The sequence below is a fragment of the Oryza sativa genome, chromosome 9 (genome assembly GCF_034140825.1).
Source record: "Oryza sativa Japonica Group chromosome 9, ASM3414082v1".
NCBI lineage: Eukaryota > Viridiplantae > Streptophyta > Magnoliopsida > Poales > Poaceae > Oryza > Oryza sativa.
Genome location: NC_089043.1, coordinates 10119375 through 10136788, shown reverse-complemented (window position 1 = coordinate 10136788; position 17414 = coordinate 10119375). Strand labels below are relative to the sequence as shown.

At 41.0% G+C, this 17414-nt stretch overlaps 1 protein-coding gene and 1 pseudogene across 1 annotated transcript; both read left to right on the top strand.

The window, feature by feature from the left end:
- Positions 1-1377: 1377 nt before the first annotated feature.
- On the top strand, positions 1378-8529 carry LOC4346598 (uncharacterized). Its single transcript, XM_066304000.1, has 11 exons — positions 1378-1648; positions 1755-2763; positions 2863-3007; positions 3107-3454; positions 4240-5001; positions 5084-5403; positions 5489-5615; positions 5705-5872; positions 5964-7370; positions 7474-7734; positions 7896-8529. Exons 1-2 carry the CDS (start codon positions 1408-1410, stop codon positions 2522-2524), a joined length of 1011 nt encoding a protein of 336 aa, XP_066160097.1. The 5' UTR covers positions 1378-1407; the 3' UTR covers positions 2525-2763; positions 2863-3007; positions 3107-3454; positions 4240-5001; positions 5084-5403; positions 5489-5615; positions 5705-5872; positions 5964-7370; positions 7474-7734; positions 7896-8529.
- On the top strand, positions 2534-13225 carry LOC107278822 (putative 1-phosphatidylinositol-3-phosphate 5-kinase FAB1D; annotated as a pseudogene).
- Positions 13226-17414: the final 4189 nt, after the last annotated feature.

The following is a 17414-nucleotide window of genomic DNA, read 5'->3' as shown; positions in this document are numbered from 1 at the left end:
CAGCAGCTAGTGCTGTGTCGTCGTGCGGCTTGGGCATTGCGTTGCCCGAACCTATTGCCTTCGTGGGCGCCTCTCCCTCAAGGCCGCCGCCGCCGTTGTCGCCGAAACCTTTTTCCTCTCCCCACCGCTGCGGCTGCCGAGGTGTCCTCGGTCTGCGCCACTGCCCCGCCGAGGGGTGGGGCGACCTCATTCATTCTGAGTCGCCGCCGAGGGGCACCATAGATCTGCTCCGTCACCGGTCCTCGATCTGAGCCGCTGCCACCACCGACGTGTCCTCTATCTGCACGACACGATTGATCATAGTGGCTGCGAAGCACTTCGGTGGCTCGGTAGGTGAAGAATATGAGGATTTCAAGCTTGAGTCCGTTGTTTCTTTTTGTGTGTAAATTTTAGGGACTCCGGGAATAATCGAGCTATTGGCTGACAGAGCCTCGATTATATGTACTCACGCTACTCTTTGAATGGTTGGAATGAGGCCTCAATTTGACGTTCTGTTCTGAAATTTTGATGAACAATGAGATTCAATCTTAAGTATTTGTTTATCAAATTTTGTAGTTCCAGATTGATCCTATGAACTGAAATTTCTGTTAGACACAGGTGTTCATATACAACATGCTAGATTGCTATGGCCATGTAGGATTCAGTTCTTACAAACCGATGAAGTAGATCCTAGAGGGGTTTCATTGTTATTTTTGGGTAATCCAAATTTACAGGTGTTTTACTTTACACCTGAGAAAAAAAAAACTAAACTCCCAAGCAGGCCCTTAATGTGTCACAAACATTTGGTTCCACTCCCATTCTACTAGTAAGTATTTAGCGATTTGTTTTATGTTTTGAGTTTAGTGTTGTGATCTTTTTGTAGCATTCATTGCTTGTTTTGGTTTTTTCTATTAATTTGCAGTATATTCCAGCTCTTATTCTGATATGTCCTTAGTGACCTTGTGAATGCGCTCCACTAAAATTTTTATCCCTTGATAGCTTATAGTTTACTATGCATTGGAGTTACATTCCAGTGGAAGTTGTTACCGCATAATATTGGAGTAATATTATATTCCCCAACTAGTGTGTCTGGTTTGTCTAAGCTTTGAGCCTTGCTCTTTGATAGCTTCTATTCTGTTCTACAATCTTCTGGCATGCAATTATGAGTTAGCTTAACTTCCTGAGTTCAATTGTGCACTGCCCTGAAAGAGTATAAATCAATAACTTCATAACTTAGCACCAGCTTTGACAATTGTGCCCTGATTCTTGTTACCTTGTCTTCTAAGTTTGCAACATTTTGTACTTTGACAAGTATTTAATATTTGCCAGTAGTCTTTCAAGTTTTGAGTTCAGCAGAGAGAATAATTTCGAGAGTATTTGTTTGCAGGTGGTCAAATGAGTGACTCAATAATCTAGAAAATTTGTATCATGAGAAAAATGTGCCATTCATGTGAATCGGAAGATGCAACAATGGATGGGGTCGATGATGGCCTTATCTGTAGTACTTCTTGCTATAAGATGTGTGGCCATGCTGATAAATCTTCAATAATTGATGGTGAGATTGGTTGGCCGAGCATGGAAATAAGCCCTTGCAGCACTCCTTATGGCACTCCTCTTTTTAGCCGAGAAAGTTCTTGTTCAAGCTTTGCCAGTTGCTTTTCAAGCCTCGGTGAGTGTTTTTGCACTGTTCTCCTGTAGATGAAATGCTGTCATTGCTATCATTTGCGATTTTTTTGCTAGCATAACTAACATTTTTTATGCCATTTATTTCCTAGATGACTACCTAGTTGAAACTGACTCTGAAGAGGAAATTGAGGTCTTAGATACTGGCCAACTTCATCCCGGGATCTTATTCTCTGATGAATCGATGGAGCAAAGAAAAGCGGATTCTGTACAGGTGGAAGAATATCAAGTCAGTCATTCTGCTGTTGTTAACGATGATTCTAGTATTTCCATTCCGACAAACCAGAATAATTCATCTGGTCAACTGCAGTTGGAGATACATCTTGATGCCACCAATGAAAAATCTGTTCCATCCAATGCTATTTTGGATGCAAATGTAACAGATCCTCATCAAGAGGTCATTTCCAATGGTGGACTTATAGAAGCATGTTATGGTGTACCAGTGGATGATATTGATCTCAAACAATCCAATATCTTAGATGGTGAAGAGATTACTAGCCTTCCTATGGCCGACAATGAAATGACTCCACTGGATGATCAAATTATGGACCAAATTGATGATATGAAGGAAATTAGTAGTATAGTTTACAACAGTACAATAAGCGCTGAGCAGCATGTGAATTCGGGTTCAGAGTTTGAGAAAGGAAATGAATCCAGTGATAACCTTTACCCGCTAGTAATGCCCAGTTTTGATACAGACCCTCACATTTGGTTACCACCAGACCCAGTCAATAAGGACGATGACACTGATATTGTTGCTAATAATGATGATAATAGTGACAACAATGGTAATTGGGTACAGTCAAGTTTCAATATTAGCTTTGATGCAAAGAGAAACAAGACTAGTTGTGAAGACCAATAGCTGAAAGCAATGTCGGAAGTTATGAATGGGCAATTCAAGATTCTTGTTACTCGTTTTTTAGCTGCTGAAGGGCTCTCTTTGTCTGATGGAGAAGCTGACAAGAACTGGCTTGATATCGTTGCTTCATTATCATGGCGTACTGCATTACTTGTCAAGCCTGATGCCAATGTTGGAAATGCAATGGATCCTTGTATGTATGTTAAGGTGAAATGCATAGCTTCAGGATCTATCGAGCAAAGGTAACTTACCAACATTCTTCCTCATTTTGCTTTTTTTCTTTGCTTAGTCATGTACACATGCCATAACTAGCTCCCTTTTATATCTTTTTTTTTTGACAGTGAAGTCATCAACGGTCTTGTTTTTAAGAAGAGCGCTGCTCATAAGCAGATGCGTGCCAACATGAAGAATCCTAGACTGTTACTTCTGCAGGGTGTTGTTGGTCATTCTTCTGCAGGGCTATTGTCAATGGATTCAATGAAACAGGTGTGCATGTATGCCCTTAGTAGAGCATATTTACATTATGTAGAGAGTTATGCCATATGACATAACATATACAAATTTCTTTTCATTGTCATTGATCAGGAAAACGATCACTTGGAGAAAATTCTCAGTGATGTAATTATCAAATGCAAACCTGATGCTATATTGGTGGAGAAAGCAGTCTCACGAAATGTAAATGAATATATTCATAAACAAGGAGTCACTGTAGTTAGTGACATGAATATCCGTCGGCTGGAAAGAATTGCTCGTTGCACTGGTTCTCCAATTCTCTTGTTGCAGAATGTTCTTGCAACACCCAACCTTATTAAACAGTGCGAGTCTCTCCATTTTGAAAAGTTTATTGAGGAGCATAATATAACTGGAGGAGGAAAGAGGTCAGCCAAAACTTTGTTATTTCTAGAAGGTTTTCGAAAGCCTTTGGGATGCACGGTATGTTGTTTTCCTATCTTGTTTTTAGTTTGTAGGTCATCTTTTCTCTTTATGTAGGACTGATCTTCTCATGACTGGGTCAGAGTTGTTCTTTCTCTGATCCCTTGAGCTGCATTTAGTATATTTTTTCAGTATATTATTTATATTACATAGGTTAGCCTTCTATGATAAATAATTTTTTTCTGCCATTTTTTTTGACAAACTGATATATATAATTATAAAATATAATCCTGACCATTTGGAATCAACAAAAATATAGTATTAATTAATTTTGAAGCTAATGAATTTCCTTATTGCAGGCTTGACATCATGATTTAGACTGAAATGCATTGAATCAGATAATATAATCTTCATTGTTGGGGTTCTGAATCAGAATCTTACCTTGCATTTGTCTGTGTTATTTAGTGAAATTATGTTGATAGAACAAACCAATTAGCTTTTTAAATATACTTTTCCACCATGACATTAGAGCTTCACACCTTGTTACCAGCTTAACATTGGATTATATCCTAAAGATGTATTAGTACAGAAATTGGGACAAACTTTCACAGTTAGGATTGAGTTTCTCATATTGATATTGATTATAATATTTCTTTTTGAAGAAAAAATAACTTTGATTTGTGCGACAATGCTAGCTAATAGCTATATATCATCCAAATTGCTTTTAGGGGCTTTATATGTTATGCACAAATGCATAAGCTATGAATTGTTACACCTTTGATGCACTAAACCATTTGTGTTAGTGAATTGAAGCAAAATCTGATCAGCTTGAAACTATTTTGTAGATTTTACTGAAAGGATCAACAAGTGAAGAACTGAAGAAAGTTAAGCGTGTTCTTCATTTCACTGTTTTTGCAGCTTATCATTTGATCCTTGAAACTTCATTCTTTGCTGATCAAAGGTTATTTGCAACGGGAAAAAATGCCATGGAGAAAGGCAACTGTTTGAAAACTGATCCGCAGCTGCTTGTTCCTTGTACTGCTGCTCCATCCTCCAAAATCTGTTCTGATATTGCACAAAATAGTGACCCCACACAACAGGCTTTGAACAGTCTTGCTTCGGATGGAGAGTATGTTAATCAGGATGATTTTGTTGATCCAGAGAAATCCGTGTGCATGCACGATTCCAAAATTGAAACATCTAGAGAGTATGCGGACAGAAAACTTGATGACAGCAACAACATTCAGTCATATTCATCATTGCCAGTTCCTGACCCCTCGAGAAATCTTATTGGCGATATATCATTAGATTTTGCCAAATTGACATCATGTGATGACTTTGCTGGTTCCACCTCTGGAGCTCCTTCAAACAATGGGGTTTTGCAGATGAATGGGGCGGATGGCAAAGATTGTCTAGAAGCTATTAGTGATGGAATATCTACAGAGACTAGGACTTCTTTAGATTCTCAGAACATATTGATTTCGATGTCTAGCCAACATATCAGAAACCAAGCAATCTGTGAGCAGAGTCATCTTTCCCGCATAACTTACTACGGGTATTTTGATACATCACTTGGTCGTTATTTGCAAGATAGTTTACTTAATGAGGTCATACATCTTAACTGCTTGTTGATTTGGTAGATGCTTATTTTATCTTATGATGTTTCAATTGACAATATATTATTTGCAGAAACACAGCTGCTTATCTTGTGGTGAACCCCCAGAAGCTCACATGTACTCTTACACCCACCACAATGGCACTCTAACTGTTCTTGTGAAAAGCCTCCCCTTGGATGTAACTCTTTCTGGTAAGGATCAAGGAAGAATTTGGATGTGGACTAGGTGTTTGAGATGCAATGGTAAGCCCACCCAGAGGGTTATAATCTCTTCCTCTGCACGCAATCTGTCATTTGGGAAGTTCTTGGAACTCAGTTTCTCAACACATTCTGCTGCTAAGAAGTTATCAACATGTGGGCGTTTGCTGCATAGGGACTGCCTACGCTTCTTTGGGTAAGTGCTTTCCAAGATGCTCTTACCTAAAGGACAAGTCTTTTCATAATGACATCACTAAAGTTACTTGTTTCATGACTTGCAGAATGGGACCCAAAGTTGCTATGTTCAGATACTCATCTGTTGAAATATATTCTGCCTTTAAGCCGCCATTGACTTTGGAGTTTCATAACCCAAACAAAAGAGAATGCCTGGAAGTTGAATTTAATAATGTTTGTCTCATTGTCTCCAAATATTTTTCTGAAACATCCTCTTTTTAGCTAATTACATATTTTAATCCTAATATACTTGGTTATTCAAGGTACTTTGAAAATGGAGGCTACTCTTTTCTGAAGCCGAAAATAAAGTACAAATCTTGAAATCAGGGGACTCTAGTCAAGCCTTGGGAGAAAACACCAAAGCTTCAGTACATGATGAATTATTTTTGGAAGTCAATAGGATACTTGCACAAGAAAAAAACGAATTTGAGGTAAGCTTGTTATCAGCTTCTATTTTGTCCTATTCCTTCCGAGAAGATTTGGATCTACTTTTGATATGCTAACTTATCTTGTCAACACAAGGTTTATCCGAAGACATTTGACCTTCTTGTAAAATCTGGGACTAGTGCTCACGGGATCCTTGGGTTGAACTGGCTACACCAGCTACTTCTTCTTGGAATTTACATTTGGGATGTCCGGTTGCAACATATTCTTCAATACTGTAAAGCTAACGCTGCATCTTCAGACAGTACTATCCACATAAAAACACCAGAGAACAAGCCAAAGAATTATGAAATAACTTCTGTTCATGGGGATACACTATGTCTTACCAATGTTGGAATGGAAAGGCGGGAAGAACGTATCGATACTTGTCATTCTTTTGATAGTTCATTTGGCGGTATGATTTTGGAGAATGAGCAGCTAACTGAGAAATCAGTAATCCAAGAGCCTGGGTCACATGTTAGTCCAGATCATGGTGAAGATGGTGGATCACATGAAGTCGACAAATATGCACATATCTCTGACAGTTTTTGTTTAGAAAAATCAATTGACTTACCAGTTAAGAATGAACTACCAGAACTAGTCAGAGGTAATGAAATGTATCCTGTTGCCAAGCCAAGCAAGTGTTTTCATGTATTCCTGAACCTATTAGATTTCAGTAATGATGCCAGAAAATGGATCTGGGGTAATTTTAGTCACTTGGAAAAGGAGTACAAGAAAGAGCTTCAGGGTGGCTTTTTGGACAAGTTTCATCTCATCAACAAATACATCCCCACCTTTTCATCACTGGCTCAGCTTAAATCCCAAATGGACATGGTACAGTTTATTGTTGGCCCTGGTGGTAGTATCTTGTCCATTGTTGAGGAAGAGGCATCTAGTATGATTGCTTATGCACTATTGATATCTGAGCAACAAGGAATGTATTCGGAAGCTGCAATTGTAAAGGATGAAGTTATTGCTGGTAGAAAAATTGATAAAGTAACACCAATCAACTCGATCGGAGATACTCCTGTGCCATCTGCAATTTTATCTCCAAATGATTCTTTAGAACAAGATCATAACCTATCAAGAAATGTGTCCTCGTTATCATCCGAGGAATCAACATCTGGGTTTTATGATTCTTTTCTTTCTGCCTTAAAAGATCTGCATCCTGAATTTTGTTTGAATAATGAAAAGCTAACTTTGAAGAGCAAATACACTGTTCTGTGTATATATGCGAAACAATTCTACGATCTTCGGAAGATTTGTTGCCCATCAGAGATTGCCTATATTTCATCTATAAGCCGTTGTAAAGAATGGAATGCACAAGGTGGAAAGAGCAAGGCTTTTTTTTCGAAATCAATGGATGACAGATTTATCATCAAACAAATTAAGAAGACTGAATTTGACTCATTCTTGAAGTTTGGCCTTGAGTACTTCAAGCATTTTGGTGTATCTCAGGCCTCAGTTAACCCTACATGCTTTGCCAAAATTCTGGGAATATATCAGGTCTGCCAAAAATTTGAGTACTTCAAGCATTTCTCTTGAATGTAATAAAAAAGTGTTAACTACTTATAACTAATATTGTAATTCTCTCTAACAACCATGTCAGGTTAAGGAAATCAGGAATGGCAAGGAGACAAGGACCAATTTCATGGTTATGGAAAATTTTTTGTTTGGACGTAATATAATACGAAGATATGATCTGAAGGGTGCTCTTTTCTCACGATATGTTCTCGACTCAAAAAATCCTGAGAATGTGCTGTTGGATCAAAATTTCATTGAAGATATGCGTGCTATGCCTATCTACATTGAAGGCAAAACCAAGAACCTCTTGGAGCGTGCTATTTGGAACGACACGGCGTTTCTAAGTGTATGTGTACCTATTGCCAGAAAACAGATTTCCGCTAGTGTATATGCATTCATTTTCTTCATAAGAGTATATTCAGGATGCTAGCTCTTCTTTTTTTTTTCCTTTTACGGGGACATGATGATAGCTCTAAAGTTTACAATTTGCATTTCTTTTATTTGCAGCGCATGACTGTCATGGATTACTCCTTGTTTGTTGGAGTGGACAAACAGAAGAAGGAACTTGTGTTTGGAATTATAGATTATTTGAGGCAATACACCTGGGACAAACAATTGGAGTCTTGGGTGAAAACATCACTTTTTGTTCCCAAGAACCTATCTCCAACTGTAATTTCCCCGAAGGAGTACAAGATAAGATTCAGGGCATTTATGTCTCAGTATTTCCTATCAGTTCCAGATGCTTGAGTTGATGAGTTCTGAGGCATTGAACATACTGTGGCTTTTGGTGGCTGAACTTATGTTGAGTATGATTTGGTTAAATGCCTGTTTGGCATACAGTAAATTATCCCATGAGTTCAGCTTTAAGTTTTCATTTTATTCATTTTTTGTAGTGTGGGTCTATCACCATCCATACTGCTTTGCAGCTGTTGTACATAGCATTTAGGAAATAGGTTCCCTGGGGGACCACAAATTTTAAGCAAGGGAGTGGTGACTGGACCTACATATAACCAATATGCTCGTTTTTTGATGAGCATTAAGGTGGAGTTCACCTTTTGGACAACTAGCTTGGAGTGTTATAGAGAATAGGGAATTCATGTATTCATTTATGTTATTAGGAGTAGGTTTCTGGAATCAAATACATTATCTAAATATGTGTCATAGTTATAGCTTGTTGGCTAAGCGTCCATGGTGGTATGACCTGTTAATGTCGTCCTAAATTCCTAATGCTATTTAAATCAGTTAATGTCTCTTATAAACTGATGTTTACTTATTTATAAGTTCCCTCCTAAAAGATCTGTAACAGGTGATCAATCGAAAAAAAATATTTCCATGATTTGTTAGGATTTAGAAAAATGGGTTGTGATTAATCTGCATATATCCAGACAATTGTATTTTGTTGATTGAGATATATGGACAGAAGTATATTTCTCCTGCACCTCTGCAAACTTAGGGGTCAACATCCAATCCTACTCTTGTACCTCTGCATTCTTTAGCTGTTTACACAGGTCTCCTCTCCAAAGACTGTATATCATGGGGCTTGAGCTGCCTTCTGGTGGTCATGTCAGCTGTCGATACTCAATACTGCACACTTAGTGGTAAGCTGTCTAGCACTTCTATATTCATTGAGAAATTGTCGTATAAGGTGAATCCACAGATTGGGTATGTTAACAAGCTTGAGGAACGGGCAAAGATTTCCACACCAAGATTCTCATATGTGGTGGGAGCTCATACCCCAGAGCGGGATTTTACAAGGATGAGGATCATTGCTGATAAGTGTGTTGCGGTGCTCATGTGTGACCCGACGCACATCAGTGGGCTTGTCACCACGACGGTAAATAACTACCAGCATGGAACATTTATTTATCTTGTATGTGTAATGTAGCAGAATATCTCTCATATGAATACAATCAAAATTAGGTGCTAGAATTGTTTTGCTTCTAACTGCCCTGGAAACTAATTGCAAAAGAGCTTCAATCTTTTGCCTTCTTAGTCACTTGGCCATCTAGTAAGGCCTATCAGTTTAAATCATTGAATGTCACAATGCCCTTTCCTTGTTTCAGGTTTTTAGGGTGACAAATATGTGTATGTTTTTGTGTACGTTGATTAGGTTGATACTATAGTCCTGGTGAAACTATTTTGGAGGTATCATATTCAAACTGAATTTGAACTTAGTTTAACATAGATCATAACAAAGGTAACATTTTGAGGTATGTTTACATGAGCATGAGATAACTACAAAATTATATTTTCCACCAGTCCGGACAGGCTGATTCTTAAGTTGGATCATTTCCATATCAAAATTATCGTGCTATTTATGGTTTTTTCCTCTGGTCATGGAAATCATTCTGATGGACTTAAGTAATCAGCATTTCTTGTTGTTATCAACTGCTGTGTCTTGTTAATTTTTACACCTTTTAGAAACTGTAGTCTCCAAGGGGCATATATACAAGATAATATCATGAGAGCATCTTTTAAGCAGATTTATTGGTACCATTTTCATATGGCTTGTTGAGAATTGAGATAGTTTCCAAACTTTGAGAAAGTTGACTGTGAAATACCATAGCGATACATTTATAAATATTTTTTTGCCGGGTCGGCCGAAGGAACCGGCGACCAAATTTCATTAAGATTGGAAGGAATAAAATCAAATTACAAGTCGTTTTTGCATTTGCTTGCAACGACAGGAGGCTGTCGAATTAGACTGTGGCAGAAACCACAGCCCGGCAAACTAAAAAACTGGAACGCCAACACAACAAAAAGGAAAAAAAAAACTAAGAACTGCAATTCTCGAAATAGCCTGCTTCTTTCCACACTAAGATCTCTTCTTTGATAGCCTCTGCTAACCTCTGCTAATTGGTTAGGGCTTCTCGATCTTTGGTTGAAAACACGCTCATTTCTTTCCTTCCAAATCTGCCAGCAAATCAGCTCATTTCTTTCCTTCCAAATCTGCCAGCAAATCAGCATACAAGCGCTGTCGAAGTTTGTCCTGTAGCACTTCCGAAAACATGTTCTGGCCTGCAACCACCACTCTGTCAGGCATGTGTTCTCACTCCCAGGGATGGGGAAGTAAGCGCTGATCCATTGCCGCATCAGTCTCCACACTGTGATGTAAGCAGTTTTCAGGTTCACGTTGGCACAAAGTACAGCAATCAGCGTGAGGCCATCCCCTTTTTTCAAGATTATCAGCTGTCAGACAGCGTCCTTTTACAGCCAGCCACATGAAGAAACGCATTCTTGCCGGTGCCTTCGCTTGCCAGATTAATTCGCTGATTGGGCAGAGCTCTTTTGCCAAGAAGAATAGACTGTAGGCTGAGGAGCAGCTGAAATGACCATTGGTGGATAATTTCCATCGGATTGTGTCCTCTTCGTGACTTAGGTGAAATCTCTGAATTTCATCCCAGAGCTGGAAATATTGGGCCATAGCTTCGTTGGAAAGGGAGCCTTGCAAATCTCTGACCCCATCTGTGATTTGATAGAGCTTGAGCAACTGTGAGATGTGATCTGCCTACATAAGTTGCTAGAATAGGCCATCTCCAGGCGATGCTCCCCCCACCCAGCCAATTTGCTGTCCAGAACCTGGTGTTCTTCCCATTACCAACAATGAATTCTGCTGCAGATTGAAACAGAGTATCCACCTCCTTTCCTAGTTGGTAATCAACCATTGTCCACGGCCTGTTTTTCTGTTCAAGTTTAATAGCATGCCACTTCAGCCGAAGGGCCTGGCCAAAGTAATCCAGATTTTTTATCCCAAGACCACCATTTTGCACCGGCATACATACATTTTTCCAAGCAACTAGACAATGGCCTCCACTTACATCTTCTTGCCCTTTCCAGAGAAAACCTCTACACTCGTGCTCAATATCTTTGATCGCCCATTTAGGTAGCTGTAACACTGACATGAGATGCACAGGGAGGGCCATTAGAGTAGATTTGATGAGGCAAAGCCAGCCGTCGGGTGATAGCAACCGGGGTTTCCAGCCAGCAATCTTCTTCGCCAATCTGTCCAGGATTGGTTGGATTTCTGCCTTGGTTGGCTTCCTCATGGCGAGGGGCAGGCCCAAGTATGTTATGGGGAAGTGCTCAACTCTACATTGAAGGATTTCTGTTACTACCTCCAGGTGCTGTACGTTATATTGGATGGGTGTGATCGTGCATTTAGCGAGATTTGTTTTCAACCCTGTTGTCGCCCCGAACACTTGTAGGATTCTGCTGATCACCTGTGCTTCCTGTTGAATTGGATACATTTATAAATAGAATAGAGTAACTTTTGTTACAATTGTTGTATATCTCTTTGTTGCATTTTTCATGTTTCCTTACATACATGCTATCAACCTTGGGAATGCAAGCCAGCCAGCCAGCCTGCAAGAGGGTCAATGCTTGCTTGCATATCCTTATGCTTTGTTACCTTCTAGAATTGTTTTATTTCCCTAATATGGGCTCCCCCTGCATAATGAAAAAAAACTTCAGAAAGGTCTTCTATGTTGCTGCTGCTGCTGCTTAATTTGGATAGTTCAATGTTCTTAACGTCCATATTATAATGGCAATATTGTTCCATGCTCCACTGTTACAAGTTTCTTATTCCTACAAGGTGGTCATACTTTGGTTCCTGAGCATTTTCTCTATTGATGGTTTGAATCTTGTTGCTTTTGCAGGAATGCCGCAGTCCCTTTGACCACTGCGATGTGGTTACATCAATTAACAAGAATCTAACAAGTCCTAGAGGTGGTACAGTATTTTTCAGGAGAGGAAAAAAATTAAGAGGACTGTTCTTTTTTCTCAAGGGGATGAAAATGAATTGTGAGTTTGAGGACAGGATAAATTTTGTTGTTTTCCATTCAGTACAACTATGCCAGGACAGGAGGACCCCTTGGTAATCATATTGCTTCCTTGGCGATAACTTTGAAGCAAGTTGCAACGCCTGAATATAAAGCATAGATTCAACTAGTTAAGAAAAATGCAAAAGTTTTCGCAACAGCTTTGCTCAGAAGAAAATGCAGAATTGTTACTATTTTAGATGATGGAAGATGATTAGGACATGCAGACTGGTGGGCGGTGGCACAGATAACCACTACTTTGGGATTCCAGAACTTCTGGCCTAACCGGTATAATTGTGCCTACCATTTTCTTAATTAAGCTATTTTTGAGCACGGTGTATATTTATTTCATTAGGCCTCCCTAGAAACTGAAATGTCGTTGCATGACAAACTGAAATGTCGTTGCTTACTAAACTGAAACAGTACAGTGCCTGTTAGTTTCTTGAGTTGCTTAAAGTCTTATCTGTGGCACTATTTGCTCTTGGACGCTTTATTTACGTTCCCCTATAGATTACATGATATGTAGATGCATATAGTTTATAAGTAGTATGCAAATTTTGGTAGGGAAGAACTTAGAGGTCTGAGGCATGGCAAACCTCTATTAATTAAGACGCCAATATATGGGGATAATGGCTCAATATCTTTTGGAAGTCTTCGGATTGGTTAATGGTCACACACTCACACCTCGATATTACCTACTCTCTGTGTATGTAAAACAAAGACTATTGTACTGATGATTACTTACATGTTGTGTACGTGAACGCCTGCAATGAATACTAGAGTTTGCTTACCTTTGGAGGGTGAATTTGAGGAAATCGCAGATTTCTCCGTCAGAGCCACACAAATGGTTAATCTTCAGAAATAACATAGCAAAATGCAAAAGGAATTTTGAGAGGCCCAAGTATATTGTCGTATTCCACATCACATTTTGCAATTCCAGGTTTTGATGTATATATATGCATGTACATGTACATCTCTTGGTGGTTCTCTGTCCAGACACATCAGGACTTCAGGAGGTAGCAGCCGTTCCACACATTGTCGAGAGCTGTTTCTTCCAAGATAATACAGGTAAAAGAAAGAAACAGAGCAGCAGAATAGGAAAATATTTTATTTTCTTAATAACAATAAAAAAATATCTTGGAAGGCTCACTACGTACATACTCCCTCCGTCCTAAAAAAACTCAATCCTGTGTGTCCAGATTCAAACCCAGGATTAGGTTTTTTTTGGACGGAGGGAGTAAATCACAAGTTGGAATTAAAATATTTATTTATGTACGTTGTAAGCGTTCGTGTGACAGGGATTTTTTTTAAGGATCAGTGCATACTTTAATTCCAGCTTGTGATTTACTCCATCCGTTCCAAAAAAAAGACAAACCCTAGGTTTTCGTGTCCAATGTTTGACCGTCTGTCTTATTTGAAAAAATTATGAAAAAATCAAAAAGATAAGTTACGTATAAAGTATTAATCATGTTTTATCATCTAACAACAATGAAAATACTAATTATAAAAAAATTTCATATAAGACGGACAATCAAATGTTGGATACAGAAACCTAAGGTTTATCTTTTTTTTTTTGGGTTTTTGGGACGGAGGAAGTATGTACGTAGTGAGCCTTCGTGTAACAGGTTTTTTTAAGTAAGATGATTTTCCACCATGCTACTTATCCCCCGGTGGACGTTTGAGTATCAATACATGTTTTGGGGTTGTGGTCTTGTGGGGGTATTACTGTATTAACGTTTCTTTCCTGCAAATACCACAGCACATGGACAGTATACATCATTATGCAAACTTCTTTTCTAGATGGGTGATATTTTATATACGTCATCGTGACTTCGTGGTTCGTGGTTTTAGCTGTATTACACCACTCAGTTATTTTAGAAGGAACACACTCTGTAAATGTGGTTATTTGCTAGGGACGCTGCATCCATTAAATTAATGTTTTCGTGTTGACTGACGAGAGGGGTCCCACTTTCTTATACTGCTTGACCGAATTGCCCTTCCTTTCTCGTCTCATATCCTCAGCGTGTTCGTTCTCAGTGTCACGGCCACGCCCTTGCTCGGCGGTCTCCCGCTTCCTGGCGCGCACCTCAGCTAGTCACATGGTAGCCACGGCCTTCCTCTCCTCAAGCTCCACGACCCTGTGTAGCTCCTCCAGCCTCCACGGCGGGAGCGGCATGATGTCGTGGTGGGCGGCGTCGACATCAACATCGACATCAGCGCCCGCAGCGTCGGCAGAGCTCCTCCACTGCTGCTCGCTTCTTCCTCGTGACGATGGCATCCTTCGTTGACCCAACGACAGACTTGAGCAACGATATCTCGGCCGCCATCCCGGCGAGGCGGTTCTTGGCCACGGCCAGCTTAGCCCGGAGCCATCTTCTCAGTCTGGCGGTGTCGGAGCGACGAGTTGAGATCTCCGCTGCCGCATCGGTCGATGGCAAACCCGACGACGGCATCGATGGCGAGGATGCCTCGGAGTGAAGGGAGCAGCGGGTGGCTCTGCGACATGTGCACGTCCCGCTCAAACCAGATCCCCCGGTGCCCGTCCTCGCCACAGTTCCTTGTCTTCTTGTGTCGCGCCGTCTCCTGCGGGTCGCCTTGAGCGCGATGGAGGAGGAAACTGCCCATTCCTCCTCCCTCGCCATGGTAGGCACGACGTGGAACATGACGCCCTTGGCGCCCCGGCCGAGCGAGGACACCGCTCTGAGGTCCCCGAGGCTAAGCTGCCTTGGCTACGCCGGCTCCGGAGGCAAGGGTGCCATTGCCACCGCCGCCGTCGTCATGGCAGGCGAAGGACCGCGCCGATCGATCGATCGACCAACAGCTCGAGGACGGGAGAGGCATCAGTGAGGAGGAGAGAATCCAAGTGGGTCAGAGCGTCATGGCTGGCGAAGTATGGTTTGTTTGAGCGTTAGTTTTTGAATCCTAATGTGTACATATCACTGTAGCCTATACCTTATTGAGTTATTATTGTCTACAATTGAAATTGTTGCAATGGGTGTGGGTACCCATCACCTGTGCGGGTGCGGGTATGGGGGAAATTTTCACCAGTGAGTGGGTGTGGGTTTTGTAGTGTGCAAATTTGGTTTCAATGGGTGTGGGTATAGGGAGTGGAAACCCGTCGGGTCCATACCCGTTGCCATCGCCACGAGAAGGGAGGGAAAGAGTGCCGCCGGCCAGCCACATGCAGACAACCTCGCTAGAGAAGAGAGAAAGGAGAGAGGGGAAGAGATCTATATCTATACCTATACCTAATAAAAAATACATAAGGTTTTCTAGTAATGAAGATGATAAAAAGAGAAATAAGGGGTAATTTAATCAAGCCATGTAAAAAGTGAGCCCCTCTCATCTAGTTAGCACGAAAACATTAATTTAGTGGGTGCGGTGTTCTCTGGCAAATAGCCACATTTTTAGAGTATGTTCTCTTAAAAACGGCTTCATGTGGTGTCTTACAGTTAAAACCACGAAGCAACGATGTCCTGTTGCAAAATTTTCCTATTTTATATGTAGTAGAGCCCAAGCAATGTAGCACCGGCAAATTGGCATTAGCAAATTGGCATGAATGGATGTAATATATTAGTTTTATGATATACTCCGTAACAATATAGTATTAGATAGACGTATATTTACAGTAGTAGAAATTACATTTTAAGATCGACAAAGTAATCGCTAAACGCTGCACAGTGCAGTGGCATCATAGCATGATACTCCCCTGCCGACTGGCTGTAGGAGAGGAAACAATGATACTTACTCCTATGAATCCATAGCCATCACAAGTACAGAAACAGCCATAAGTGCCGGTTAGAAATCGGCTATTGGTCAGCACCAATAAAAAAAACTGACACCTATGTCAAAATAGAACCGGCACCTTTAGCTTTGCTCGAGCTAAAAAAAAAGAGCGAGCCAGCTCGAATCAAGCCGAACTCACCATCTACACTCCACCATCGTTCCTCCCTCAAAACCATCCCTACTCCCCTTCATCACCACCTCTCGGATCCGTGATAAACTCTAACAACGAACTAGTATATTCATCAAGAACTAGCTCACGAAGAACTAGCGAATAGTACAAATCATTAAGAACTCAAGTTTGGGACTAGAACTCAACAAGAAATCAAAAAGAGAAACTCAAAAACACATGCCACAAGGGTTTCAAAAAAGAGCACATGCCGCTGGCCGCCACATCGCCCGCGCCACCGCCGTCCTTCTCCACGCTCGCCGTCATCGCCGCATGGGGAGGGCGTGGCCGCTGTCGCCGCCAAGTTGCACCGCCGCCGCCTCTGCCAGGCGGGAGCCCGCCGCCTCCCCTCCCGCCAGATCTGGCGGAGGGGAGAGTGTGGCCGCCGCCGCCACCTCTGCCAGCCAGCCGCCGGCCATGGGAGGGGAGCCCGCCACCTCCCCACTACCTCCCCTCCCCTCCCCTCCGCCAGCGGCCGCGCCCTCCCAAGTGCTCGCCGCCTCCGCTAGGCGCATTGGCCACAGGAGCCTGCCGCCTCCACCGGCGAGAGAGAGCGACGCGAGAGAGAGAGAGAGAGAGAGAGAGAGCGAGAGAGAGAGAGGGGGAGGGAGATCGACGCGAGAGAGAGGAGGGAGAGAGACGCGAGAAGGGATAGGATGCGTGTGGATAAGATCTGTCTCGAGTAGATAAGGACGTTTGGTTCGGTGGGTGTGGTGCCGCTGATGGCTCGGCTTAAAAAGCTATAGGTGCCGGTTCTTTTAAAAAACCGGCACTTATAGTATGTGCCGGTTTTTTCGCTAGAACCGACACCTACAGTGTTTAAAGGTGCCGGTTCTATATTTTTCCATCACAGAGAGGTGTGAAAATATATATAGGTGCCGGTTTTAAATAAACCGGTATCTATAAGCCGATCCCTATGAGGATTTTTTAAGTACTGCATATATATGTTATAAAGGTATTAGTTGGCAGACGATAAATCTGATATATCATGTGTGAGTGCAAAACAAGTGGAATATTGAATAGGAATACAGGGTTGCAACTAAATTTGTGATTTATTATTACCATCTTAAAATATAATATCCCTCCATTTCAGGTTATAAGACGTTTTGACTTTATCAAAGTTAAAAATTTAATCAAGTTTGTAGAAGAAAATAGTAATATCTTTAACCCAAGATAAATTTATTATAAAAATATATTCAATTATTGATTTAATAAAACTAATTGAGTATTATAAATATTACTATATTTACCTATAAA

Bases quoted from the DNA above. Each gene is read 5' to 3' on its own strand.
- LOC4346598 (XM_066304000.1), top strand. From the start codon at position 1,408: ATGAGAAAAATGTGCCATTCATGTGAATCGGAAGATGCAACAATGGAT. The intron at 1,649-1,754 runs GTGAGTGTTTTT...TTTATTTCCTAG, and splicing joins CAGTTGCTTTTCAAGCCTCG to ATGACTACCTAGTTGAAACT.